The sequence below is a fragment of the Sus scrofa genome, chromosome 6 (assembly GCF_000003025.6).
Source record: "Sus scrofa isolate TJ Tabasco breed Duroc chromosome 6, Sscrofa11.1, whole genome shotgun sequence".
Classification (NCBI taxonomy): domain Eukaryota; kingdom Metazoa; phylum Chordata; class Mammalia; order Artiodactyla; family Suidae; genus Sus; species Sus scrofa.
The window spans coordinates 145,214,916-145,241,076 of NC_010448.4; the positions used below are offsets into that span (position 1 = coordinate 145,214,916).

General features: G+C 44.3%; 1 protein-coding gene across 5 annotated transcripts in view; it reads right to left on the reverse strand.

Moving 5' to 3' along the window:
• Positions 1-26,161, reverse strand: part of IL12RB2 (interleukin 12 receptor subunit beta 2) — an 82,149-nt gene that overhangs the window by 4,665 nt on the left and 51,323 nt on the right. For all 5 annotated transcript variants that reach the window (XM_021093523.1, XM_021093522.1, XM_021093521.1 and 2 more), the window contains 6 exon segments: positions 21,398-21,598; positions 14,816-14,914; positions 14,567-14,725; positions 9,489-9,626; positions 5,981-6,071; positions 4,403-4,502 (listed from right to left, as the gene is read on the reverse strand). In XM_021093523.1, coding sequence (XP_020949182.1) covers positions 4,403-4,502; positions 5,981-6,071; positions 9,489-9,626; positions 14,567-14,725; positions 14,816-14,914; positions 21,398-21,598 — 788 coding nt within the window.

Consider the following 26,161-nt stretch of genomic DNA (forward strand, 5'->3'; position numbering starts at 1 on the left):
CCCCCAGCCAGTGATTCATTCTCTCCTTCCACCTTAAGCTACACTGTTATCTGGAGAATCCGACTGCACAGCTGCCTTCCCTCTAGCATAGGGGGCATGGTGGGTGCAGAGCAAAGGCTGCGCTTGCATTTGTCTGGGAGGAGGCAGGGAAGACTTTAAAAGGGTGGCACTAGAGCTGAATCCTGAGAGCTGTGAAGTATTTTCCAGTTAGGAAGGTGTGGGCAAGGAGAACTGGCCTATTCTGGAACCTGCTAGTTCTTCCTTATGACAGGCACACTGAGGCTTCGGAAGTAGAAGGAAGTCACACTGATGAAGGGACTTTTAAGGGATGCTCAGGAGTTTGGGCTTTGACACAACTACTGAAAAGTTTTTGCCAGGGTACTAAACGTTTTTGTCAGTTCTGCTCTTAAGAAAGACCCCTTTGGAATAACATTTTGGAGGAAAATTTCCTCCTTTTTTCCCTAAAGCTAATTGTGTCTGTGACTTTTCTTGCTTTGTTTTTCTGAACATCTGATTGCCAGCTCTTCAACGTTAGATCTTTTCTTCCCAAACTTTCTACTGACTCCTGAACCTGAGTTCAAGCACTTTATTAGTATCTCTTTTTATATAGGCTTTATTGGGCTCTCTTAATATCTTCAAAAATATCTTTTAGACTGCTTGATCTTTTTTTCTTTTTTTCCATTTCTTGGGCTGCTCCCGCGGCATATGGAGGTTGCCAGGCTAGGGGTCTAATCAGAGCTGTAGCTACCAGCCTACGCCAGAGCCACAGCAACGCTGGATCCGAGCCTCGTCTGCGACCTACACCACAGCTCACGGCAACGCTGGATCGTTAACCCACTGAGCAAGGGCAGGGACTGAACCCACAACCTCATGGTTCCTAGGCGGATTCGTTAACCACTGCGCCACGACGGGAACTCCTGCTTGATCTTTCTGAAGCAGAGCTCCACAGCCCAATCTACCTTTCTGGCCCTCGGTTCCCTCATCTGTCAAATGTCATGCTGTGCAAGAATGGTCTGGACTGGCCTCTGCTGCTCCCTCCCTTGCCCTGAGTGTGGCAACTGTCCTGAAGTGAATGATGGTACTATCTCAGGACAGACTTCCACAAAAGGCCCTGAGCAGCCGGAGGGTACGTGTGTACTCTTTCAGGAGCCTGCTCTTTTTCTATTGCTATGCAAACTGGCCCTGGCGCCTAGGTCTGGCTTGGAACATGGCCGGCAGCTGCCAAAGTGCTGCTACCACTGATGCGGAAGAGATGACACAGGGTGAGGAGTTGGCTTACTGTTCTCACAAGGTGACGTGTTCACCCTGCCTTCTTGAAAGCTTTATCCATAGAGGCTGTTCCTGGGAGCTTTTACAAAGCAGACCCCCTGGCTGACAAGTCCTGGGGCAAGGCCTCCTGGGCCACTATTAGCTCAGGTACATCATGGAAACTATTTTAAACTTTTACAAGCTCAACTGGATAACATCCCAGGGATCCCCTTAACGAGTGAGCCTTTTCCTCCAGAGTGATAAGATCTCTGCGGTTTTAGCCACATCTTAAGAAACAGTAGGGGGATATGAAGCCTGGGAACTCAAAGCACATTTTGTTGGAGGTTAAAGACCATTGTGTTTCTGAGGTTTGCCCCCCGCCTGTCACTAGGAAAGCAGGTTGGGTCTTTAAGAACAGTCTACCCCTTCAAGGGTCAAGTGATACGGGGTCTGAGGCTGGCACAGGCCTTATTCGTAGATGACATGTTTAAGTTAAATTTTTTTAAACTTGTCTAATGTACTGGTTATTTTTGCAAAAAGAAAACAACATAATTTTGTAAAAAAATTTTTTTTTTTTAAGTTCAAAGGGACTTTGTAATACAAATTAAGTGGGCTTCATGCCTTCAACTCCCCAAAAGCAATTGCCATTACCAGTTTCATACTTAGGCCTCCAGAAATATTCTGTGCACATGTTTCAGACTGTATGTGTGTGTATAAAATCACCTTCCTTTTTATACCAATGAGAACCCACTTCAGACAATTACAAATTTTGCTTTTTTTCATTTTTAAATATTTTTAGACACGTATAGATCGCTCTTTTTTTTTTTTTTTTTTTTTTTTTTTTTTTTTTTGCAGTTGCATAACATCCTGTAGTATAGATATACCCAAATGTTTAACCTGCACCCCCTGGTGGCAGGTTACCTTATGCAATGTTTGGCTTCTATTTATAATGCTACAAAGAACATATTCATACAGTTCAACTTGGGGCATGTATGTAGAAATTTCGGTTATTTTTTTCCCCTTTGTTATTTTCTTTAACTCTTTGTGTGTCACTCTCAGCATTTCTCCTAGGCTTTTTTCGGGGCTCTTCAGTGCCTTTGCCTGCTTCTGTGTCCCCTCATGCCCAGGTGGTGCCTAGCAGGGACCATGATGCCAAAGCTACCAGCTGGGGAGCCAGGTGTCTGTGACTGACCCAGAGCTGCTTCGCACTGGGCTATTTCAGGCTTTTAGGACATTGGACAGTGGAATCAGCGTTGGAAGACAGAGATCTTAGAGCTCAGCTCCTGGTGCCTGGATCCCCTGTAATACTAGCAGCGGCATCCTCACTGAATGCATTCCCATCAGTCATCACAACATTGCCCAGTGTGTGAACACCTTCTGAGTTAGTCTGTTCAGCTCAGAGGTGTTGACTGCTAGAAACAGCCCCTCAACCTGTGCTTAAGAGCTTCTAGAACATAGAGTGATAGACAGCACATCCTACTTATATATGAATCCAGGAGCCACCATTTACTAGCTGACTCACTCTGGGCAAGTTATCGAGTCCTCTGTGCCTCACTTTCCTCATGTGAAAAATATTACAATCCTCTAAAGCTGTTGTAGAGATTATAAATGTTAATGCATGAAAAATGTTTTTTAAAGTGCCTGGCAATGGAGTTCCCATTGTGGTGCAGAGGAAACAAATCCAATTAGGAACAATGAGGTTTCGGGTTGGATCCCTGGCCTCGCTTAGTGAGTTAAGGATCCAGCATTGCCATGAGTTGTGGCGTAGGTTGCAGATGCGGCTCGGATACCACATTGCTGTGTCTGTGACGCAGGCCAGCAGCTGTAGCTCCAACTGAACCCCTAGCCTGGGAACTTCCATATGCTGTGGGTGCAGTCCAAAAAAAAAAAAAAGTACCTGGCAGGTAGAAAGTGATATATATCTATGTATATAAACATAAATATATTATGTAATGTGTCACATGTATATGATACATAGATTTATGTAATTTTGTATATTATATACCATATACATCATACACACAAATATAAACAGTTATTATTCTAGTCTTGCTATTGTTACTTAATAGGTACAAAACCCCTCAACAGAGAGAGGAGACAGTATAAATCTTCCTGGGAAGAAAATGACTCGTGCTTTACATGGTATGTAACTCAGTCCTCACCACGGGATATATGAGAGATACTGTCAATTCCTATTTGACAGAGCATGAAACTGGGGGCCACATCATTGGAGAAGTTGCTCAAGGGTCATTGACATAGTAACTGGCAGAGGTGGTGTTGGCATCCAACCCTTATGTCAAAGGCACTACAATGCAGTGACTTAAATTCCTATAGAGGCAGACATGGCTGGGACCAGCTCTTTCCCTAAGCTGTGGCTGGGACCACTGGCTTCTGGCCAGAGGAAAGTGTGGATGAGACAATGCACGGGTAACTAATGAGAAGAATCTTGGAGGAGGAGGGCTATGAGGTGCGAGGGTGTGGGGCTGCGGAGGCCCTGGGCGGTGGGGAGAGCACGTGCACCCCTCCCTCCCTCTGCTCCCCTTCAGTGCACAGTCCTGCTCCACATTCAGATGCCTTCAGCTTCCAGGCCCTCTACCAGAGATAGACCCTCCTGCCTGCTGGGAGCTGCTCTCCCCTCCTCTTTGTGCGGCAGCTCCCGGCTTTGTCTTTTACTCCCAGCACTCCCACCTGCCAGCTGAGCAACGTCTCCTTCCCTAAAGACTTTTCTTGCACAGTGGAATGACTTATTGGCTTCCTGTCAAGACCAAAACAGGCTGGGCTCTATTTACTGTTCTGTGCTCAGACAGGACAGGGACCGTCCAGAGGAAGCATTAGTTCTCTTGATTTTGGATGAGCCAATGCTCAGACTGGTGCTCGGCAAGTATTCTTGCTTTTTAAATTTCTTTTGAAATAAGTTGAGGTCAGGAGGGGAAAGTAAAGCACAGAGAGGAATGAAAAGCTATGGGTCTTTTGGTCTTTTGGTCATAAGCTTGAGAAAATTCCTGCGCATGGGAGTGATGGCCCAGATGGAACCTAGCACCAATGACTGCAGCATGTCCACAGGATCTAAACCCCCCGGGGTTCCCTGTAACCACAATGGGAGATTCAGATGTGTTGATCCCCATCAACTCACCACTAAGGTTTAACACCTTACCTCCACAATGGGATATTTCTTGGCCCAAGTGCTATTGGCTGGGTCTGGAATTTCTCTGCTACACCACTGAGGTCTGAGGGCCAAAAGGAGAACAAATACCCTGTAGGTGAAGAAAACAATGACATCTGGTTAAGAGCGCACACAGTGGCGTGGAAGCGCAGGGTCTTAGTGCCGTGGTTTCAGTGCAGGGCTATGCAAGTGAGTAAATGAAAACACTGCAGAAGTCATCCAAGGCTGGACTAGTTTTCCGTGAAGTTTGGATAGATGATAAAGACTGGTGATGCAACCACTGAGGGTTTGCTAAATAAACTGTGGAACTTTTGCTCAATGTAATGTTTAGCTGTCACTAAGCAGTCAAGTACTCATTCAACAAACATTGACTGAATTCCTGATGTGTGACCAGCACAGTGCTACGTGCAAGAGATAAAACAGCAAACAGGAGGACATGGTCAGTGCCCTTGGGGACATTACTATTTATATTCATTTAGAATGTTTATAAAGAGCTTGTAATGACAGGTAAACTTTTACTAAAAGTAAAAAAAAAAAGAAAAAGAAAAGAAACCAAAGAATAAAACAGAATACATGCAGTTTGAACAGCTTGGACAAATCCAAGTTAAGAAAAAAATGCCAAGAGAAAAAATTCCAAGAAAAAAATACCATATGGAAATACTCAAATAGTTAACAAAAGTTGTATTTGGTTATCAGAGGAAATATGGGTTTTCTTTCCTATCTCTGGGTTTTTGAAAATACTTCACAGGAGTTCCCGTCACAGCACAGCGGAAACGGATCCACCTAGAAACCATGAGGTTGCAGGTTTGATCCCTGGCCTCGCTCAGTGGGTTAAGGATCTGGCGTTGCCGTGAGCTGTGTTGGTGTAGGTTGAAGACTCAGCTCAGATCCCGCATTGCTGTGGCTCTGGTAAAGACCAGCGGCTACAGCTCTGATTGGACCCCTAGCCTGGGATCCTCCATATGCTGTGGGTATGGCCCTAAAAAGACAAAAGGACAAAAAAAAAAATGTCTCTATGCATGTGACTTAACTATTTGACTTTTTTTTAAATTTAAGAACAATGTGAAATATTTTTTAAGATTTGGCTTTAATAAACTTTGTTTAATAAGAAAAGTAAGCTGCTGGGATGCATTTAGCCCCTTGAAACAAAAGATGAGGCCATGTGACCAGCTTTTTCCAGAGAAATGTGAGCAGAGGTACCTGCGGCCTAACACAGATCATGCAGCTGAGGAAAGTACCCATGGGATGGTGGGCCAACAACATGGAAGAAAACTGGAGTTCCCCTTGTGTTCAGCAGGTTAGGAACCTGACTAGTATCCATGAGGATGTGGGTTCAATCCTTGGCCTTGCTCAGTGGATTAAGGATCCGGCTTTGCCGTGAGCTGCAGTGTAGGCCCATCCATAGGTCACAGATGCGGCTCAGATCCCACATTGCTGTGGCTGTGGCGTAGGGCAGTGGCTACAGCTCTGATTTGGCCCTTAGCCTGAGAACCTCCATATGCAGTGGGTGTGGCCCTAAAAGACAGAACAAAATACATTTACCCAAATTGGCAGGTGTAATGAACTTACTTTTGCCGGAAGCAACGCATTGAGAAAACGCCCACTGTGATGACAGCAATGCAAATGCTTGGTGCTACAAATGTGCTCCAATTGGCTTTACCTAAAATGAAAAATTAGCAAACCCTATGACTCAGTTATCTTCAATGAACATTTCAAAATATTGACTATTGTGTGAACCCACTGGGCTTTACCCACCGTTCCTGGGTAGCTGAGCTCAGGAACAGGGCCAACTTACTTTTGCCCCTTCAGTTAGGGAGAAGGGGCCCAAAGGGGCCAATATTATGGTTCTAAGGGAGGAGCTCCACCGCCTGCAAGGGCTCCTTCCCCTAACAGGGGCAGAAGGAAAGGGGGTATGATATACTAAGCACTGGTTGTGAACTGGGAGCCTGGGACGCTAGTCCTGGCTCTGCCCCTGACTGATGTGTGATTCTTGATCTACAAAAGGTGAATAATGACATCTACCTTGCAGGTTGTTGTGAAGATTAAGGATGATGTATTTGAAGCCCACAGCAAGGTATCTGAACATAGGAGGCCTCAAGAAATAGTAGCTATTGGGAGTTCCTGTCTTGGCTTAGTGGTTAACGAAACTGACTAGGATCCATGAGGACACGGGTTTGATCCCTGGCCTTGCTCAGTGGGTTGGGGATCCAGCATTGCTGTGAGCTGTGGTGTAGGTCACAGACATGGCTTGGATCCTGTGTTGCTATGGCTGTGGTATAGCAGGCAGCTGTAGCTCTGATTTGACCCCTAGCCTGGGAACTCCCATGTGCCGTGGGTATGGCCCTATAAAGACAAATTAAAAAAAATGGTAGCTATTAATTTTACCAAACTATTGGATAAGCTCTCTACCTAACTAAGGTCTTTGAAATTGTTCTGATTCCTTCCTATGAACACGTATTTCACTGTGTCGGAATTTGTCTTTAATTCATTCCAACGTTTACTGAGTATAAACCATGTAACGGGCCGGGTTAGGTGCTGGGATACAAAGATGAATAGGACATGGGCTCTGCTGTCTTAAGAAGTTGTGCATACAGTCCAAGAGACAGGTGTGTAAACAGTGAGCCAAGATGCCCTGGGATACACGTAAAAACAGCACATACAAGGCAGCGTTGCAGAGAACAGCATGGGAAATGGCCCGTGAGCAGCTCAGGAAGGTTTCCCAAAAGGCAATATATGAAAAGTTGAGAGATGGATGGAGCTGGCTAAGTGGACAAGTTAGGGAAGTGCAGATGAGACAGAATGCATGGAAGGAGGAAACGGCAAGCACTTCGGCAACCACAGGTAGTCTGGTCTTGCTTTCCAGGAAAAAACAATGAGTGTGTGGCAGAGGACGAAGCCAGATGGGTGAACAGGACCAGGTCACACAGGGCTTGGCAACGAAGCAGTTTGAATTCTAGTTTGAAGGCCCTTAGGGAACCACTGATAGGCTGCAGCAGGAGGCGGAATGTCGGCATCAGGGAGCTTGCAGATGGATTCTTCTGCTAGAATGAAGGACAGCCTAGGAGGGAGGGTGAGCAGGGAGGACTGGTGGCCACCGACCTGTTAGTCCCTGTGAGAAGTGCGTTTCCAGGGCTGAAAGGGAGCATTAATGCAGGCAGCCTTGTTATGACCTCATACAATTGACACAATCTGACGTTTTCATTAGTATCTGCCTTCCTTTCTGGGCAGATGGGACAAGGAATTAAAAAAAGCTGAATCCTAATCCAATTAATTGCTCATAAGTTCACTTTTATGGGAGATGAGAGGAGGGCTTGTCGATTTTCCAGTGGAGAAGTAATGGGCATAGAACAACAGAGTCCTGAGTGATCAACGGTCTTTTTTTTTTTTTTTTTTGGCTTTTTAGGGCAGCAACTGCAGCATATGGAAGTTCCCAGGCTAGGGGTTAAATTGGAGCTGCAGCTGCTGGCCTATGCCACAGCCACAGCAATGCCAGATCTGAGCTGCTTCTGGGACCTACACCACAGCTCACAGCAACACTGGATCCTTAACCCACTGAGTGAGGCCAGGGATCAAACCCATGTCATCATGGATACTATTTGGGTTTGTAATCTGCTGAGCCACAATGGGAACTCCCAAGAACGGCTTGTTTTATGCTTGGAGTAGATGTAAGGGGTGCTGCCAGAGAGAACAATGTAGTTTAACTAGTGGAGAGAAACCCATGTCAGATAGGCATTTCTTCACATATTGAAATTTAACTTAAGAAACTCAAATCTGAGAGTTCTCTTTGTGGCTCAGCAGTTAACGAACCTGACTAGGATCCATGAGGATGGGGGTTCGATACCTGGCCTTGCTCAGTGGGTTAAGGATCTGGTGTTGCTGTGAGCTGTGGTGTAGGTTGCAGATGCAGTTTGGACCTAGCATTGCTGTGGCTCTGATGTAGGCCAGCAGCTGTAGCTCTGATTGGACGCCTAGCCTGGGAACCTCCATGTGCCGTGAGTGCGGCCCTAAAAAACAAACAAACAAAAAAAGAACTCAAATCTGAGTCTGATTTGTAGTTCTGCCACATGCCACTTCTATGACCTGGGCAATCTTTTTGTGCTTTACACTTGTACAAAGGCATCCTAATCCCTCCTTCTTTTATTTATTTCATATTGAGTGCCTGGTAGTGTGGCCAGCTACAGGCATGAAAGCAGGCACTTTACATGGTTGTGGTCAGGATTAAATGAGCACAAAAAGTACGTGTTACATGGGTTTAATTGTGTCCTCCCCCCCCCCAAATTCTGAAGTTCTAATTTCCAGTACCTCAAAATGTGGCCTTATGTGGAAATATCATCATGGCAAGGCAATTAAGATAAGGTCAGACCGGAATCGAGTGGGCCCCAATCCGATGGGACTAGTATCCTTATGAAAAAGGGAAACAGAGACATGCACAAGGAAAACTTCAAGAGAGATGAAGGTCGAGGAAGGAAGAAGCCACCTCTGCTGACACCTTGGTCTCAGACTTCCAGCCTCCAGAACTGTGAGGAAATACGTTCCTGTTGCTTAGCCACTCGGTTTGTGGTACTTTGTTACAAGAGCCCCAGCAAACTAATACAGGATGCAAAGCACTTACCATAGCAGGGGGCACATAGTAACTGTGTGATATGCAACAGTTGCGTTGTTGAGATTATTCTCATTCACCAAACAGATGTTAAGTGAACCAGTACTATGTGCTGGGTGCTGTTCTCCACCTTGACGACAGAGAGAAACAGATACCAGGCCCTGCCTCTTGGATTCAGAGTTTTGAATAGTGGTCAAGGGTAGCGCATCATGAAGGAATTATGGACGTGCATTTGGGAAGGCTTTCTGGAGGAGGCAACATTTTTGCTGAGTTTTGAAAACGAAGTAGACACCGTCTCCAAGCAAATAAGGAAGGGGTGGGGCGCTCTGGCTGGAGAAATAGCAAGTGCAAAGGTGTAAGAGCAAGAAAGTAATGAGTGAATTAAGAAAATCTGATCATCTCCGTATCAAACAGGGGGCACATACTCCTGTGCAGGGATCCAGAGGGGACTCACCAATCTCTAAGGAGGGTTCTTACCTTGCAGACAAAATTCCCTCTCATTTCCTTGGGGGCTTTCGCCAGCAGCTGTCAGAGCTGTCATCCACAGGACGTATGTCACTCTGGGCTGCAGGCTATTGATGGGATGTGATTTGGGGGAGACTCTATAGGGAATTTCTGAAAGGAAGATAAATATGCAAGAGGAAAGGCACAGGTTAAAGGAGATATTTGAATATAGGCTTTTACTCATTTTTATGTACTAACGCTTCATTTAATTTGAAAGAGAAAAGCACACTGCTGTTTTAAAATAGTCCCAATTCATTAGTACTTAATACCTCTTATTTTTAAATTTTTTGGTTATGCCTGTGGCATGTGGAAGTTCCCAGGTCAGGGACTGAACCCACGCCACAGCAGCTGCAGTGACTCCAGATTCTTAACCTGTGGGGCAACAAGAGAATTTCAGGTACTTAATATTTTAAAAGGCCCTAGACACTGTCATTTATGAAGGCCTCACTTCACAATACATCAAAAATTATTTTTTACTGAGGTAAAATGTTTTGAAAGAATTTTTATCATTTTGCTTTCAAAATTATTTAGCTGTTAGTAACTCCTTTTATTTCCTATGACTGTAATGTTTCTGGCATCTATCAAGTATATTTGAGGACTCTTGGGGAAGAAATTAAATGTACAAATTATTTTCACTGGAATTTTTAAGAAAGTTAAGTGTAGCAATTGATGAAATAGATGTTGAAGTAACATTTGTTAATTTCGATTTCCTGCCCCCCCCTTTTTTTTTGTAATGTCTGGGTACTGGTCTTTGTGGGTTTAATATGACAATCTGCTTCAACTTGACATAAAATCTGAAAAATGAGAGCAATGGTACTTATTTATTTTGGCAGTTTAAACCTAGATTGTCAGTTCCTTATGCTCTCAATACCCCTGCAGATTTTTAGCAGAGCAGACTTTGCTTTTTGAGCAATGCATTGATGCTGTTTTTCTCCTCCCAGAAACGTGCATGTTGGTAGCTTTTAGTAAACAGGCAATCTTCTCCTCTAGGGATCTGCTAGGTGTGCATTTTGGAGTGACCTCTCAAAAGCTGGGGGGAGCAGAGACGGGGACTGTAAAACCAAGGCCCAGAACTTTGACAAGTATAGTCTCCTGGCTTGTGTGTGCACTGGTGATCAAAGTGGAAATTAAATTTCAGCGCTTTGCATGTGAGAAAGCATATATATATATGTCACTTTGCTGGGTCACTTTGCTGTGCAGCAGAAATTGACAGAACACTGGAAATCAACTATAATAGAAAAAAAAAAGTAAAAAAAATTCAGCCTTTGTAGTACCTTAATATCATTTACTGGCTCACCAACCCCAGGGCAAGTCAGTTTTTGCCCATTTGCTTACTCTCTTTCCACAGTCACTAATATTTACTGAGCATCTGCCCTGGACAAGGCACCAAAGCACAAGATCTGCCTCAGAGAGTTTACCATCTAGTAGGAAGACCAGACCCCTCACACTCTCCCACTGCTGCTTACCATGGAGGACCAGCCAGATGACCCTGTATTATTGTGCCTACTCCATCCATGCAAAGGAGCTGGGGCCTGGGCAGATCACTTAACAGCTGTGACTCTCATAGCGATTTCTCTATTTCCCTTCCTATGGAGGAAAAGTACTGTGTGGAAAATTCCCAAGCCTACTTGAACCTGACGGAACTGCTTGCACAGACCACAGCTATATGATTAAACTAAAATGTCACTCATTCCTAAGGCAGGGGACTAAAAAATAATGTGGGGGAGACCTGCTCCTCTTGCTGCAGCAAAGCACAGGCCAGCAAAGCAGAGAGTCAGCTGTCTGCCTGTGAGGGCATCCTTAACTCTGGGGAGAGAAGGAGACGTTGCAACAGAAAGGAAGGGATTTGAGTGATTTGCTGGGCTGGGCCAAAAAAATGTCTACACAAATATAAACGCGTACACTTGTGTATATTTGAAGAACAAAAATAGAAACTACGGGGTGGGGTGGGGGAGCAGTGACAAGGGTGCCGGTGTCAGCAGTTTGGTTGGCAAATAGGTTGAATTGAGTAATGGGAGAACAAAGTCATGCTGGAAATACTGGTTCGGCTGCCTTGTCTGGGCTGTGATCTCCGGCAGAGATAAAGGAGGCCATTCAGTCCCTGAGCTCTGAAACTTGGTGGTTAAATGAAAAAGGTGCAGTTTAGGAAGATGCGATGGTTGCCAATCACCTGAAAGATCGACATTGAGAAGGTCAAGTGGTCTCAGGCAAAAACTGCACGGGTTACTGGAAATCAGCTTTTACCTAATCATCTACATTAGTTTAAAAAAGTGCAGGGTGGTATTCACCCACGTGTTATTTCAAAAAACACTGTTTTCATTAAGCACCCAGTGGGTGCCTGGCTGTATTGTAGGTGTGGGGGAAACAATGGTGAGCTAGTCGCCATGGCTTCTGTCCTCATCCTGGCAAAAATAGCCCAGTGACAACACATAGAGCAGTGGCACAGAGCATCCACAAACTTCCAGAAGAGTGGCTGGCCCCGGGGTCACCTGGGAAATGCAGATGCCCCGCTCCAGTGCTGCCCCCGCCGCCTGCCCAGGCATGGCCGAGGGCTCCTGCTGCACTTGTGCTTCTAGGGGCGGCTCCAGAAGACACCCAAGGCAGGGCCCCTTCTCCGGGGAACACCATCTTCCTTGTGCTGCTGTGGGCCCTCTCTGAAGGCCTTTCCCCTCCTCCTCAACCTACTGAAACTGCACTGGTGGCCTCGCCAATGATTTCTGGTTGCTAAATGCAATAGGCAGTGGTCAGTCCTTGGTTACAGCACTTAATATCACTTTTGGGCCCTTTTCCATCTTCCCCGGGGAGACTGTGAGCTCTCTGAAAACAGGGATCAGGTCTCGTTCCTCTATAAATGCTAAAAGGGAAACAATCCTAACTGGTACAAGACAGAGCTTTGAACATGCACTTTCTCTCTTTAAAGTATCCTTACACAGGAATCCCCACGGTGGCTCAGCAGTAACGAACCTGAATAATATTCATAAGGATGCGGGTTCGATCCCTGGCCTCCATCCGTAGGTTAAGGATCCTGTGTTGCTGTGGCTGTGGCTGTGGCCAGCAGCTGCCGCTCCGATTCGACCCCTAGCCTGGGAACTTCCATATGCTGAGCATGTGGCCCTAAAAAGACAAAAACAAAGCAAAAACAAACACACCCCTTACACAGACACTAGATTCATCATATTTGTTGTAGATGAGGTAGGCAATTTCTTTATCATCTGCAAGAGCAGATTTAAAAACCATCTAACCATGTTGATTTCTTTTGTTTGTTTTAAATGGCCTCACCTATGGCATATGGAAGTTCCCAGGCTAGGGGTAGAATTGGAGCTGTAGCTGCCAGCAATGCTGGATCCTTAATCCATCAAGTGAGGCCAGGGATTGAGCCCGCATCCTCAGGGATGCTATGTCGGCTTCTTAACCTGCTGAGCCACAGCAGGAACTCCTAATCATTTGATCTTGATGCAGATCTAAATTCTGTCAAAGTGAAAATTTTGGAGGGAGCAAATTTCACATGAAGCATTCCAAATGGCTTGTGATAAGATCAATTTATTCATCACCTTTTGGAGTGCATTTCAGAGCTGACTTATCCTGACAGTGGGGAGTAGTTCTGTTCAGTGATAAGTTGTGTTTAGCAATGATGAATTATTAAGGGAATTATTGCCAGGTCTTATAGTGGAATACTATAGAGTTATTTCAAAGAATGACACAAGTCCACATGGACTAATGTGAAAGGGTCTCAGTATGTATTATTGGAGTTCCTGCTGTTGCTCAGCAGTAATGAACCTGACTAGTATCCATGAGGACATGGGTTTGATCCCTGGCCTTGCTCAGTGGGTTGAGGATCTGGTGTTGCTGTGAGCTGTGGTGTAGGTTGCAGATGTGGCTCAGACCCGGCATCGCTGTAGCTGTGGCTGTGGCTGGCAGCTGTAGCTCAGATTCGACCCCTAGCCTGGGAACCTCCATATGCCTCAGGTGCGGCTCGCCCCCCTCCCCCCCGCAAAAAAAAATCAGTATGTATCAGTGAGAGGAAAAAGTGAGGTGCAGATCAGAATACAGATGGTTACCCCAAATGTATGCTAGTATATGCATTAAGATTTTTTTTTCTGGAAGAACACAGAGCTTCTCACAGCTTAAGTAGGGAGGAAGCAATAATTTGCCCTTCATATCTTTTTGAACTATTTGAATGCTTTACCATGTACAAGTATCATTTATACAATAAGAAATAAATTAGCTTTAAAAGTTATAACTTTTAGAAAAGCAAAACTGCAGATTTAAGGTTGAGAGAGAAGGCCAACTCCTCAAGTTTCCCAGGTAAAGACCATTCTGCAGGCAGGTCTCTGGCACCTACATCTCAGGCTGGCTTTGTTACACTCCTTTTGGACTGAACAGTTCTCATGAAGGAATGAAATGTTGCTTCTTTATGATAAATGCTCCTGAAAGACAGCCAACTGCCTATGAAATACTAAAGAGAAGCTGAAGCCAGGAAACACGAAAGAAAACCCTGAGTAAATCAAAGATTGGAACATTAAATCTGGCAAGTGACTCGGAGCTGCTCGGTGAATGAGTGATGAAATCATTTGAGATAATGCTCCAGCCAGAATTGAACTGCTTTAGTCTTACAGCATAATTATGGGTCATAAGGAGTTACTTAAATTGTATTTTATCCATTTAAGGAGAAACTAATATGCTATGATGATATTTGCAAATGTAGGGATTCAAAGGTTCTCCTAACTGCAAACCTCAAGGGTTTATCCTAATAGTATCGAAGCGCCTTTATTGCTTTTTGAAATGGTATCTGCCCATATAAATAAGCTTCCTGGAGAATCTCATCCATTAACTTTTCTTTAATTTGCTTACCATGTAACACATATTCAGTAACTTTGTGTGTGTGAATGTATGAGTGCCTTTAGATGTCTATTTTTCTTCATTCAATGAATTTTACAAATATTTACCACGTGCCTGCTAAGTGCCGGGTGTGGTGCTAGCACTTGCACACACTTGTGTTTTCCCCACAACTAACCTAGAAAGGCCCTGCTGCCTTGGTTTCTCGCACATACCACAGAGCTGAGGCTGGGAATCGGAGTCCCGTTCCTTCCAATAGATCCTGTAATGGAGGATGCAGCCCATTTGCTCCTGGGCTGGAATTTCGTCCCATGAAATTAAAATGCTCCCCTTTTCCTCTGAGATGGCATTAATGTGGGGGCCACTCAGTGGTGCTGTGAAGGAGAACACAGGAGGCTTTTGTCACCCTCCAAATCCAAACCATGAAACTAAAGCAAATCTGGGCAAAATGTCCCAAGACTCACCTTTATGCTTCAAGTCACCCCGGATGGAGCTGCATCCTCCCTGGTCCCCTGAAAGTGCGTGCACTCGGATTTCATAACAGATGTAGGGTTTTATGTTGTCTGCAAGGAAGAAGGTGTCTTATTATAACAGGTGAGGCATCACATGTGAGTCACGAACGAGAGCTATTTAATTATGTGATGTGGATGCAGTCAAGGCATTTCTTGCCCATTCTTAGGTTGAAGATATTTAAGCACAGTCTAGACTCAGGGTAAAGGGACGACCGAATTACAAAATCTCAGCAGCATATGTGCCGTGGCACCGGCTTCTGGAAGCCCCTGCTCCCGATGATGAACAAATGTCCTCCTGGTGAACAAATAGGCCAACCTGAGTTACTGCCAGGGTCATTATGATCGAGGAGACAAAAGCTATTCAGGCTCGAAAATTTAAAGACAATCACCCAGACAGCTTTTGAAACAAAAGTCACCTTCGATGAAAAAGTTTCACTTCTACATATAAATGATTTGCTGTTTCGAGAAAAGTAAGGCTGGTGTTGTGTAGGCAGAGCATCTGAAAGGCTCTTCTAATTCTTTCGATGCTTATCAGGATGTGACGGACAGCATGGGATGACACATTCGGGTGTGACTAATCAGGGCACACTCAGCGTGCCTTGTTCCTCCCCCTTTTCCCCACCCTCAACTTTCCCCCACCATGTTCCACTCAGATTTCAGTTGCTTCACAGCTTGGAAGATTTGGAAGGTACCCGGGGATGTTAGCATTCCTTCCTAGCTTTCAAAATCCCACACTCTGCAATGTTTTGTCAGGCATGAGGTTTACTGGCAAGGCGCACTTCCCCGCCAAAACTCCTTATTTCCATGCATCTCAGATTTCTACTTCCTATAAAGAAAAAGGCCCCTCTCATAGATACTGCCCATGACATATCTTTAAACTCCCAATGAAAATTTAAAGAAAAAAGATGATTTCTGTTACATAACTAAGTGTAATATCCTGTGATCGGAGTAAGGACTCCCCTGTATGAGTCACTGCCCTGCCATAGGTAGATCTGGTCCCCTACACTAACAACTGATTAGGATTCAATATTTTCTTCTGAGGAAGAGGAATTTTGCATCACAGAATGATTTGCTAAATAGTGTGTTTTTTATATAAAAATCTGCTGTCCCTGGAGTTCCTGTCGTGGCTCAGTGGTTAACAAATCTGACTAGGAACCATGAGGTTGCGGGTTCCATCCCTGGCCTCACTCAGTGGGTTAAGGATCCAGCATTGCTGTGAGCTGTGGTGGTAGGTCCTAGACGCAGCTTGGATCTGGCGTTGCTGTGGCTGCAGTGTAGGCGGGCAGCTACAGCTGATACGACCCCTAGCATGGGAACCTCCATACGCCGCGAGTGCAGCCCTAAAAAGACAAAAGAAAAAAAAAAATCTACCTTCCCTTAAATAGTCCAGCTAGTAGGTAGTATATGAAACTCAGACATGCAACCAATATTGTCAGAAGGGACCGTAAGGAAATCCAAACTCATGCCATGGGTGAGTTCCAATTTGTATTCATGAACGAAATGAAATGGAGCAAGGCTGCAGTCGCCTTAGTCCTGTAATCCAAAGATGCCCTGTGGGCGGCATCCAGACCCAGGAGCCCAAAGGGCAACATGGAATATGAAATCATATTTCATTTGGGAGGGGCTGCTGCCTGGCTGCTTGGTCTGCAATTCTGGAAGGGGCTGACCAACCACCGTGCCATGGGGAAGTTCCATATGAGCATTAGGCAAATGGTGTCAGTGCCCTTTGCCCAGCAAAGTGTTGAGTTCGGGCAGAGGCCTTGGGAACTGCTGCACCAGAGGCTGTGGGCTTCTTCTGATGAAGAGCCAGTGCTTCATGGAGGAGGGAGGAAAAGGAGCTCCATAACTCAGCTGACATTTCCCTTCCTATGAGGAGTGGAGCCCGAGCAAGCTTGTTCCCCTGTCCTGACCTTAAGAACTCTTATTTTACTAGCTAATTCTTCCATGAACACCCCAATCACATCAAAAATGCCTTAGCTTTTGCTGCTCGGCTGACAAAGCCTACACTCAACATTTTAATTTCTTTCTACAGTCTAGCCCCAACTTCCAGGCTCATTTCTTGAGGCCCTTATGCACACATATACACCTGGCAGGCTTGGGCAAAGGCTCTGTCTCTACATTCAGAAACCATCTCTTAGGTGGTTTTTCTGCAGAAAGCTAATTTTACCTACTAAGTGTGGGAGAAGGCAAACATTAAATGATCAGCAGTGAGGCTTAATCATAGAGAAAGTATGATGGGAGCATGCAGAAGAGGGACCCAAGTAGCTAGGCATCAGGGGAGGTTTTCTAGACACCTCGAAGTTCACCTATTTGTAAAAGGAATGGCTCTAGGAGTTCCCACTGGGTTAAGAATCTGACTATAGTGGCTCAATTCCTGGGTTAAAGGATCTGGTGTTGCCGCAGCTCTAGTATAGGTTTCATCTGAGGCTCAGCTTCCATCCCTGGCCGGGCAACATGCATATGCCATGGGTATGGCCATTAAAAAGAGCCAGGGGTAAGGGGGTGGGGTGGGGTGGGGTGGGGGAGTGGCTCTATAAGGTAAGAACCTTTCCACCCAAACAAGAGAGGGCTGACAGCTTCTAGCCTAGGCCCTACCAACCTATAATCCAGGAGTTGGACTATACTGTAGCCTGCTCCAAAGCAGCCATCTGTGCCCCAGCCAGATGCTGGAAAAAGACTGGCGAGAATCTGATGGCAATGAGTCATCTATCATCCTGACTGGAGAGGGTTACTTTGAATTCACGATAAATATTAAATTTTAAGTGTCTATTTCCAGAATGTAACATCAACACAAACCAATAGCTAAGTGCTTCCAAGTAGAAGAATTTGAATTAATAGTTATCCAGTATTGGAGTTCCCATCGTGGCGCAGTGGTTAACAAATCCAACTAGGAACCATGAGGTTGCGGGTTCAATCCCTGGCCCTGCTCAGTGGGCTAAGGATCCGGTGTTGCCATGAGCTGTGGTGTAGGTTGCAGACGCGGCTTGGATCCCACATTGCTGTGGCTGTGGCGTAGGCCAGCGGCTGCAGCTCTGATTAGACCCCTAGCCTGGGAACTTCCATATGCTGCGGGAAGCGGCCCTAGAAAAGGCAAAAAGACAAAAAAAAAAAAAAGTTATCCAGTATTAATGATTTTATTCAAATGAATATGTCTAAAGAGTTTAAAAACACTGTGGTTTCCTAAATAAGGGGAAAAATTCTCTCTTGTTGCCTATTTTATGTAGAATTGCAGAATTTCTTTCTTTCCTTTTTTTTTTTTTTTTTTTTTTTTTGTCTTTTCTAGGGCCACACCCGTGGCATATGGCGGTTCCCAGGCTAGGGGTCTAATCGGAGCTATAACCTCTGGCCTACGCCACAGCCACAGCAACGGGGGATCTGATCCGCATCTGTGACCTACATCACAGCTCAGGGCAATGCCAGACCCTTAACCCACTGAGCAGGGCCAGGGATCGAACCTGCAACCTCATGGTTCCTAGTCGATTTGTTAACCACTGAGCCACGACGGGAACTCCCAGAATTCCTAGAAGGAAAGGACTATAGGGACTATATAGTTCAAACTATCCCAGAGTAAATCCTAATATAGTTTATAATAAATGTTTATAATTATAGAGCAGTTTAGATTCCGTAAAGGCCTTTTCTATCCACTGTTACATCTGACTTGATGGGTAAAACAACCTTAGAGGAAACTGGATTCTACCGCAACAACTCTAGGGACAGAGAACACATGGCCTTAAGGGGCAGTCCATTGTCCTATTAAAGACCACCACGTGTAAGGAAAGTTCCTTCTCAGAACTGAGCTGACATCTCTCTTCCTTTAATTTTTATGCAGTGAGCCTGAGGTTTGCTCTGCAGAACAACAAAGGACACATACTCTTTCTTAGGTGCAGGTCAACAACAGTCATCCAACCACCCCACCCCCATCCAGAATTCTCCTCTACAGGCTAAACAGTTTCCACGTGAAAAGTTCCAGACCCCTAGGGGCTTGCTCACCATCCTCTGGTGCTCACTGCGTTAGCCAGGCAGGATTCCCTTTAAGTACAGTGATGAAAACTGAGCACAATCCACTAGAAGTCTGAAGAGCTAGACGCTAAGAGAGGCGTGTGGCTAAGGATCGGCTCACATATTACCATGTGGTGTACTCTGTTTATTTCATTTGTGAAAGTCTTGTCTCCTTAAGCAGGGTGTGTGTATCCTCCTGGACAGGTGTAATGGTTGTCATGGTATAACGAAATTACTATGGGATTTAGAGCTTGAAAACCTATTAAAATCTTACCTCCATCACAAATAGTAGTAGTAGTAATAATAATAATAACTAAATTATCCAGCACTTCAAATGTGTTAGGCTCCATTCAAAATGTTTTCCCTCCCAATAGCCCAGGGAGGGCGGTAATATTATTATCCTTAATTTACAGATAAGGAAACTGAGGCACAGAGAATTTAAGTAATTTGCCCTAGATCTTACAATCTAGTAAGCGACAGAGCCATGATTCAAACTCAGATAGTTTGGCTGCAGAACTTTTAAACATTTTGCTGAACTTACTCTTTCAAAGTCACATGGACATTTTTGACACGTTAAATTAACACACTCATTGCCACACAGAAGATACATGTGCCCGCATTTTAATTTGGGGTGATACTGCTGACCTCGATTAATGTTAATTATCTTGATGATTCTGAATTATTGCAGAACAACAATTAGTAGGAGAAAAATATAAGGAGCAAAATTCTGTACTTTTGGCTTTTCTGAATCTATCAGCACACACACATGGGCATTGTTGGTGGAAATTCATCCTGGAACAAGCTTTTAGAGCAAGTGACCATCTAATTAATCTATTTTTTTTTTTTGTCTTTTTTTGTCTTTTCTAGGGCTGCTCCCGCGGCATATGGAGGTTCCCAGGCTAGGGGTCTAATTGGAGCTGTAGCTGCCTGCCTACACCAGAGCCACAGCAACGCGGGATCCGAGCCGTGTCTGTGACCCACACCACAGCTCATGGCAATGCCGGATTCATAACCCACTGAGCGAGACCAGGGATCAAACCCACAACCTCATAGTTCCTAGTTGGATTCGTTAACCACTGAGCCAGGACGGGAACTCCACTAATTTAATTTTGATATACAAATGATACCATTTCTCTTCTGGAAGACTCAAACAAGGAATTTCTACTAATATGGTTTTTGGATGTTTGAGAGATTCAAACACATTCACTGGTGAGTAAGGGAGGCCTCAAGTATTCCAAATGCGAAACAATATTGGAACTTTACTGGGAACAGAGTAGGAATTCAGAGTTTGAGAGTTTGTGAATTGAGAACTTGAAAAAAATGAAAAGAACTTGGGACCTTGCCCTTTAATGTTTATTTTGGCAAATGTCAACCACCTGCAGAGGGACTCCAACTAGATCTCTCCTCCGAGAAAAGAGGTTACGGATTCTTTTGACGGGTCAGGAACAGCAAGCCCCATGGAGAGTTGCTACAAAGACAGCTAAAGGGCAAGCGTCAGACTCTGATGAGAGGAAGACACGCACCACAGCCATCATTTATGAAAATGCTTAAACGAGCCTTTGCCTATCTTGTTTTCCAATGGTCCAATGTTGCTTAAGCTCAGGATTGAACGGTTGACTTTTGGGGGGATTTCTTTTTAGTTTAAATTCATATTGTATGATACAGAAATTCTGGACTTGCTCCAAAGGTAAGATAAAATTGTTAAAAAAAAAAAAAAAAGACTAAGTTCTGTTCAATCATTTGAATATATTTTCAGATGCTCTTTTTTTTTTTTTTTTTGGCTTTTTAGGGCCACACCCACTGCATATGGAGGTTACCAGGCTAGGGGTCAAATCGGAGCTATAGCTGCTGGCCTACACTGCAGCCATAGCAATGCAGGATCCGAACCACGTCTGCGACCTACACCACAGCTCACGGCAACTCTGGATCCTTAACCACTGAGAAAGGCCAGGGATTGAACCCACCACCTCATGATTGCCAGTTGGATTCATTTCCACTGTGCCACAATGGGAACTCCCTTCAGATGCTTTCTATCACTTGATTATAACCACAGATTTGGAATTTGAGAACCAGAGACACCAATCATCATGGAGATAATTCTGGACTTAGTCCCACACAAATTGTAAGTAGCAGAATTTGGGAATGAAAGATCTCCTGGTTTCCTCGTTTGTATAACAGGTGTAGTAACTCTTGCGACACACGATCGTGCTCACAATGAAGTGAACTCCCAAAGGTAAGGTGTCCATCACACTGGCAGGTTACTACTTAGCTCTCTGCCATGCCTGCTGGGTTCATTACTCCATCTTAACAGCACCGTACCAGGCACAGGAGTTTTCCATACATACTGGAGTTTTTAGTCAATCGGTGGGTGTTCTACGGCTGTAGTGGTGCCTCCCCATGGGCTCTAGGTCATAACTGTCCCTCTTCTCATGCAGCCGCCTGGAACTGAAGGCATGGCTCTGGGTTCCCACCTGCAATTTCCTCAGAAAATGTGTACTTTGTAACTCATTAGAAAGATGGTGAATAATGAAGTACCTGAGATGAGGGTGGACGTGTTGTAGGGGGGACTCCGCAGCCAGCTTAGAGGGGGCTGCATGCCACCCCTCAGATGGAGCTCCCTCCACTCCACCACATACTCCTGCACAGCAGTGGCACCTTCCCCCGGAGACGTCCACTTCACCAGGAGGTTGTCCGAGCCCTCTGGGTTTGCAGAAACCTGCTGAGGAGCCAGCAACCCTTTATGGGGAACAGCGACAAAAACAAAACCATGGGGACAAAGATATAAAAAACAATGCATCCTGGCAAAGGTGTAGCAAGAACCACTTTGAAAGGACTTCAGTCAGGTCCACAGAGTTGTTAGTTCCTACTTCTCAGTTCTCGGAGAGCTGGCGTCAGTGCCAGGCCCGAGTAATGCTATCGGTGGAATTATTTTCCCCTTCATCTTCTATTTCATGTCCCATTTCTGTGTCCGCAAAGGTACCTGCTCCAGTGAACATAATATGCATCTTTCTGGTCTAGCTCCCTTATGTTTATTTGTTTAGATATAGCCTTGAAAATTATGTGGCTTTGTGCTTACGTGTTGTATGTTCATGAAACGTGTTCGAAGTAAATCTAATGCTTTTTCTGACTTGTTTTTTTACTCAACATGAAGTTGTAGGCTCTATCCATCCTGCTGCTACATGTAAATCAAGCTCATTCCTTCAGACCCTTTGTCCAGTCTCCAAGTGACAAGCAGTAGGTTCCTTCTCACTCTTTGCTGACACAGACAAGGATGCAATGAACATTCTTTTGCATTTCCTTGTGAGTGCTTCTGCCAGACTGTCTCTCTATATAAATACACAGAATTGCTCGGAGTAAATTCACATATTTCGCTGAACACGACCAGACTGATCTCTAAAATAGTCAACCAGTTGACACTCCAACGAGGAAAGTGTGAGGGTTCTCACCGGCACTTGGTATTTTCTGACTTTCTAACTTTGCCAATCTGGCATGGGTGAAGTGGTACTTAATTGTGGTTTTATTTTCATTTTCTCACTTCTTATGAGGCTAAGCTTCTTTGCACATATTACTAGCTGTCTGACTTTCCCCATCTTATACTTTGCTGATTTTTTTTGAGTTTCCTGTCTTCTTCTTGATTTGCAGAAATAGCTTTCATATTCTAGATATTAATCACCTGTCAGTTTTCAACACTACAAGTATCTTACTCCAGTCTTTCAACTCTCTGGTAACCTCTCTGATGTATTTGTCGCACATAAATACTTACTTTGATGCAAGTAAATTCATCCTTGGTTTGTGTATTTTGAGTCATTTATGAACTCCTTCCATTCCAGAGTATATACTCAAATATATTCTCAACTATATTTTTCCCCCACTGACTCTTGGTTTTACCTTTCACATTTAGGTCTTTAAGCCAAATCTAACTGAAGGTTTTTTTTGTTTTTTGGTTTTTGTTTTTAAGGGAACAAACTTTACTATTTTTTCCACTCAGTGAGTCGATCTTTCCAAGTGTGAAACCCTCCCTGTCGTACACATTCAGGGTCTGGGTCTGGGTCAGCTTCTTCACCAGAGTACACTGGTCACATTACGAGGCTCAGGGTCACTTGACTATTTTTTTTTTTCTTTTTTGTCTTTTTGCCATTTTCTAGGGCCGCTCCCGTGGCATATGGAGGTTCCCAGGCTAGGGGTCTAATCGGAGCTGTAGCCAACGGCCTACACCAGAGCCACAGCAACTTGGGATCCGAGCCGCGTCTGCGACCTACACCACAGCTCACGGCAACGCCGGATCGTTAACCCACTGAGCAAGGCCAGGGACCGAACCTGCAACCTCATGGTTCCTAGTCGGATTCCTTAACCACTGCGACACGACGGGAGCTCTGACACTTGACTATTTGATGGGTAAAGTCCCTCCTCATTTTACTCTTCTTTTTGCAAAATGGTCTGGGGTATTCATGAAACTTGATTGTTTCACTCAGCTTTTAGAATCAGTTAATCAAACCAACTCCTAAAAAATTTCACCTGCTATTTTTACTGGAAAGACATTAAATTTACAGCTTAATTCAGGGAAAATGGATACTGTTACAATGTTAAATGGTCCCATTTATAAATATGCTATTTCATCGAAATTATTTGCGTCTCCTTTTCTATCTTTAAAGGGAGTTTCAAAAAACTGAAATTAAAATTCCTCATGCGCTCTTTGTTAGGTTAATTCCGACACACTTGATACATATTAGTTTGCTATTTAAATGGCACATTTTCTACTATTAATTTGTGTGTGTATTATTCTTATTCTGGCAAACCTGCTAAGCTCTCTAATTAGTTCTGATAATTTGTCTATTGCCCTTGTTAAATTTGCCATGTAATAATCTTATTAGCTGCATACTTAAAATATCTCCTCCTTCTGATCTTTGAATTAAACCTCTTATTTCCTCTTTTTGTTTGTATCTTGTTGCTAGTTTTTAAAAAGAATGTTCCCAGGCATCTCTATACATCTTTATAAAGATGATGTTTGCTTCATGTTTTTGGTAGAAAGTCTTTAAAAAGCTAAAAAGTTTTCTTTTATTCATAGCTTTGAAATATTTTAATTTTTATAAAATGTTATTTATTTACTAAAAATTTTGTTTTACTAAATACATTTTTTTTTTTTTAAGAGCTGTACTCACGGCATATGGAGATTCCCAGGCTAGGGTTGAGTTGGAGCTACAGCTGCCGGCCTACACCACAGCCACAGCAATGCCAGATCCAAGCCACATCTGTGACCTACACCACAGCTCACAGCAATGCTGGATCCTTGGACCCACTGAGGGAGGTCAGGGATTGAACCCGTATCCTCATGGATACTCGCTGGATTCGTTTCTGCTGCACCGCAACAGGAAAATCCCTAAATACATCTCTCTATCTGTTAAGAACATATCGCTTTTTTTTTCTCTTTCAGTCTTAATGTAATGATTTACATTGACATATATTTCTGATATAGATTCATCTTTGTATTTTCGGGAGCAACCCTGCTTGATCATTCTGTACTCACTTTCTTTTCTTCTTTCTTTTTAAACAGGCTTTATTTTTTTAAGCAGTTCTCAGTTGACAGCAAAATCGAGTGGAATGTACAGCGATCTTTCCATATACCCCTAACCGCATACATGCATCACCTCCCCCTCTGTCGACATTCTGTAAAATTCTTGGTAAACATTTTCAAATATTTTTTCATTTGCTTTTTTTCTCTTTCTGGGACGCCTTTTAGGTGGTTGTCACTACTTCTCTTTCTGTTCTTTCAGTGATTTAAGTCTTCTTGTTTTTCAAATCCTTTCCCTCTTTTGATGACATTTCTCACCCAATCTTCCACTCACTCATTCAATTTACAGATGAGTTCTTTCTGCTTATTCAACCCGCTGGCTGAGTTCTTTATTTTAGCAATTGAGCTTTCCATATGAAATCTATTTATCTGGAGCTTTTCCACAACCACCTATTTCTGATTCATGTTGCTAGCATTCTCTCTTATCTTTCTAAGGATACTTGTTATGCTTATTCTAAACTCTTGCTCTATTTGTTGTGTTGGTTATATTTTTTTATGACACAAGTTGTCCCATTTGCTGCCTTTCTTTCCCAGAACTTGAGCCCCTCAGCTTTTTCCTAATTTTCTCCTCTGGGATCCTGTTTTATCTTCTCAGACTGATCAGCAGCCTTGGCCTTTATTTTTCTGTGTGGGGGTGGGGGGTGGGGGGGAGCTTAGCCATAGCTCCTGATCCTCCAAGCAAGTTTAGATGGGGAGAGGGAGCTTTTCGGGTGGGAAGCCAGAGAGCCTGTAGTGATGCAGCCTGAGCTGTGCCTGTCCCTTGGTTCCTTGTAAGCATACTCAGGGGCTCCAGAACCTACCCATGCCTCTGTGGCTGGCACTGCTCTCCATGAAGGATGGGGCTGCTCTTCTTTTCTATAATTTCCAGGCCAGGGGGTGGGTGGCAGGAGAAAAATCTCAGGCCCTCTTTGTTAAGTTTCAGGGCTTCCCTGAAGTTACTCTGCCCTGCCCTCCAGACTTTCCGGCCTCCTCATAAAATGCTTGGGTGGATGGACATTCTTAGGGCAACAAGGGGAAGAGAGAGAAGTGCGACCAGCAAGTGCTACCTCAGCCCTCTCCCTTCATGGCTATTCCCCATTCACAGGCATTCAGCCATCCAGATCTCTCTTGTGGCCTCTTCTGGGCAAGTTGGGTGGAGAGAGCCTGGAACCTGTGTATTAGCAACCTTACTAGGAACTGGATGTCCCAGCCATGATTTTTGATCTTCATCTGCTTTGGTACCTTATCTTCTGGCTATGCCACAATTTTGTTTTCGCTTTTTTTTTTTTTTTTGGTTTTGTGTTTTTTTGAAAACAAAATACATTCATTCAGTAAATACGTATTGAGCATTAAGACCCTTTGCCAGGTGATGGGCTAAAATAGCCCAGGAGCCTTTCTAACCACTGCTCTCTCTGGAATTAGCTAAATAAATCAACCTGGCATTGCCCAGCCTCTGAGTCACCACACTTGCCAGGAGCCCGCCTGGATTTCTTCCTCGGGATGTTGGCCAGGTCATGCTCTTTCCTTTAGAACTCTGCAAACAACTCACCTCTCTGACACCTTTCAGAATTCTTCCTTTAGCCCCCATCATTCAACTTTCCATCTCCAAGTTCATTGAGAGCTTCTAAATAGAGTTATGGAGTTCATAAGGTATTTGGAAAAAGTGCCAACCTAAGAGACAGGTGGCCTGGCTTTTCAATCCAGCCCTACCACTAACTGGATGTATGATCTTAGCTACGTTGCTTCACCTC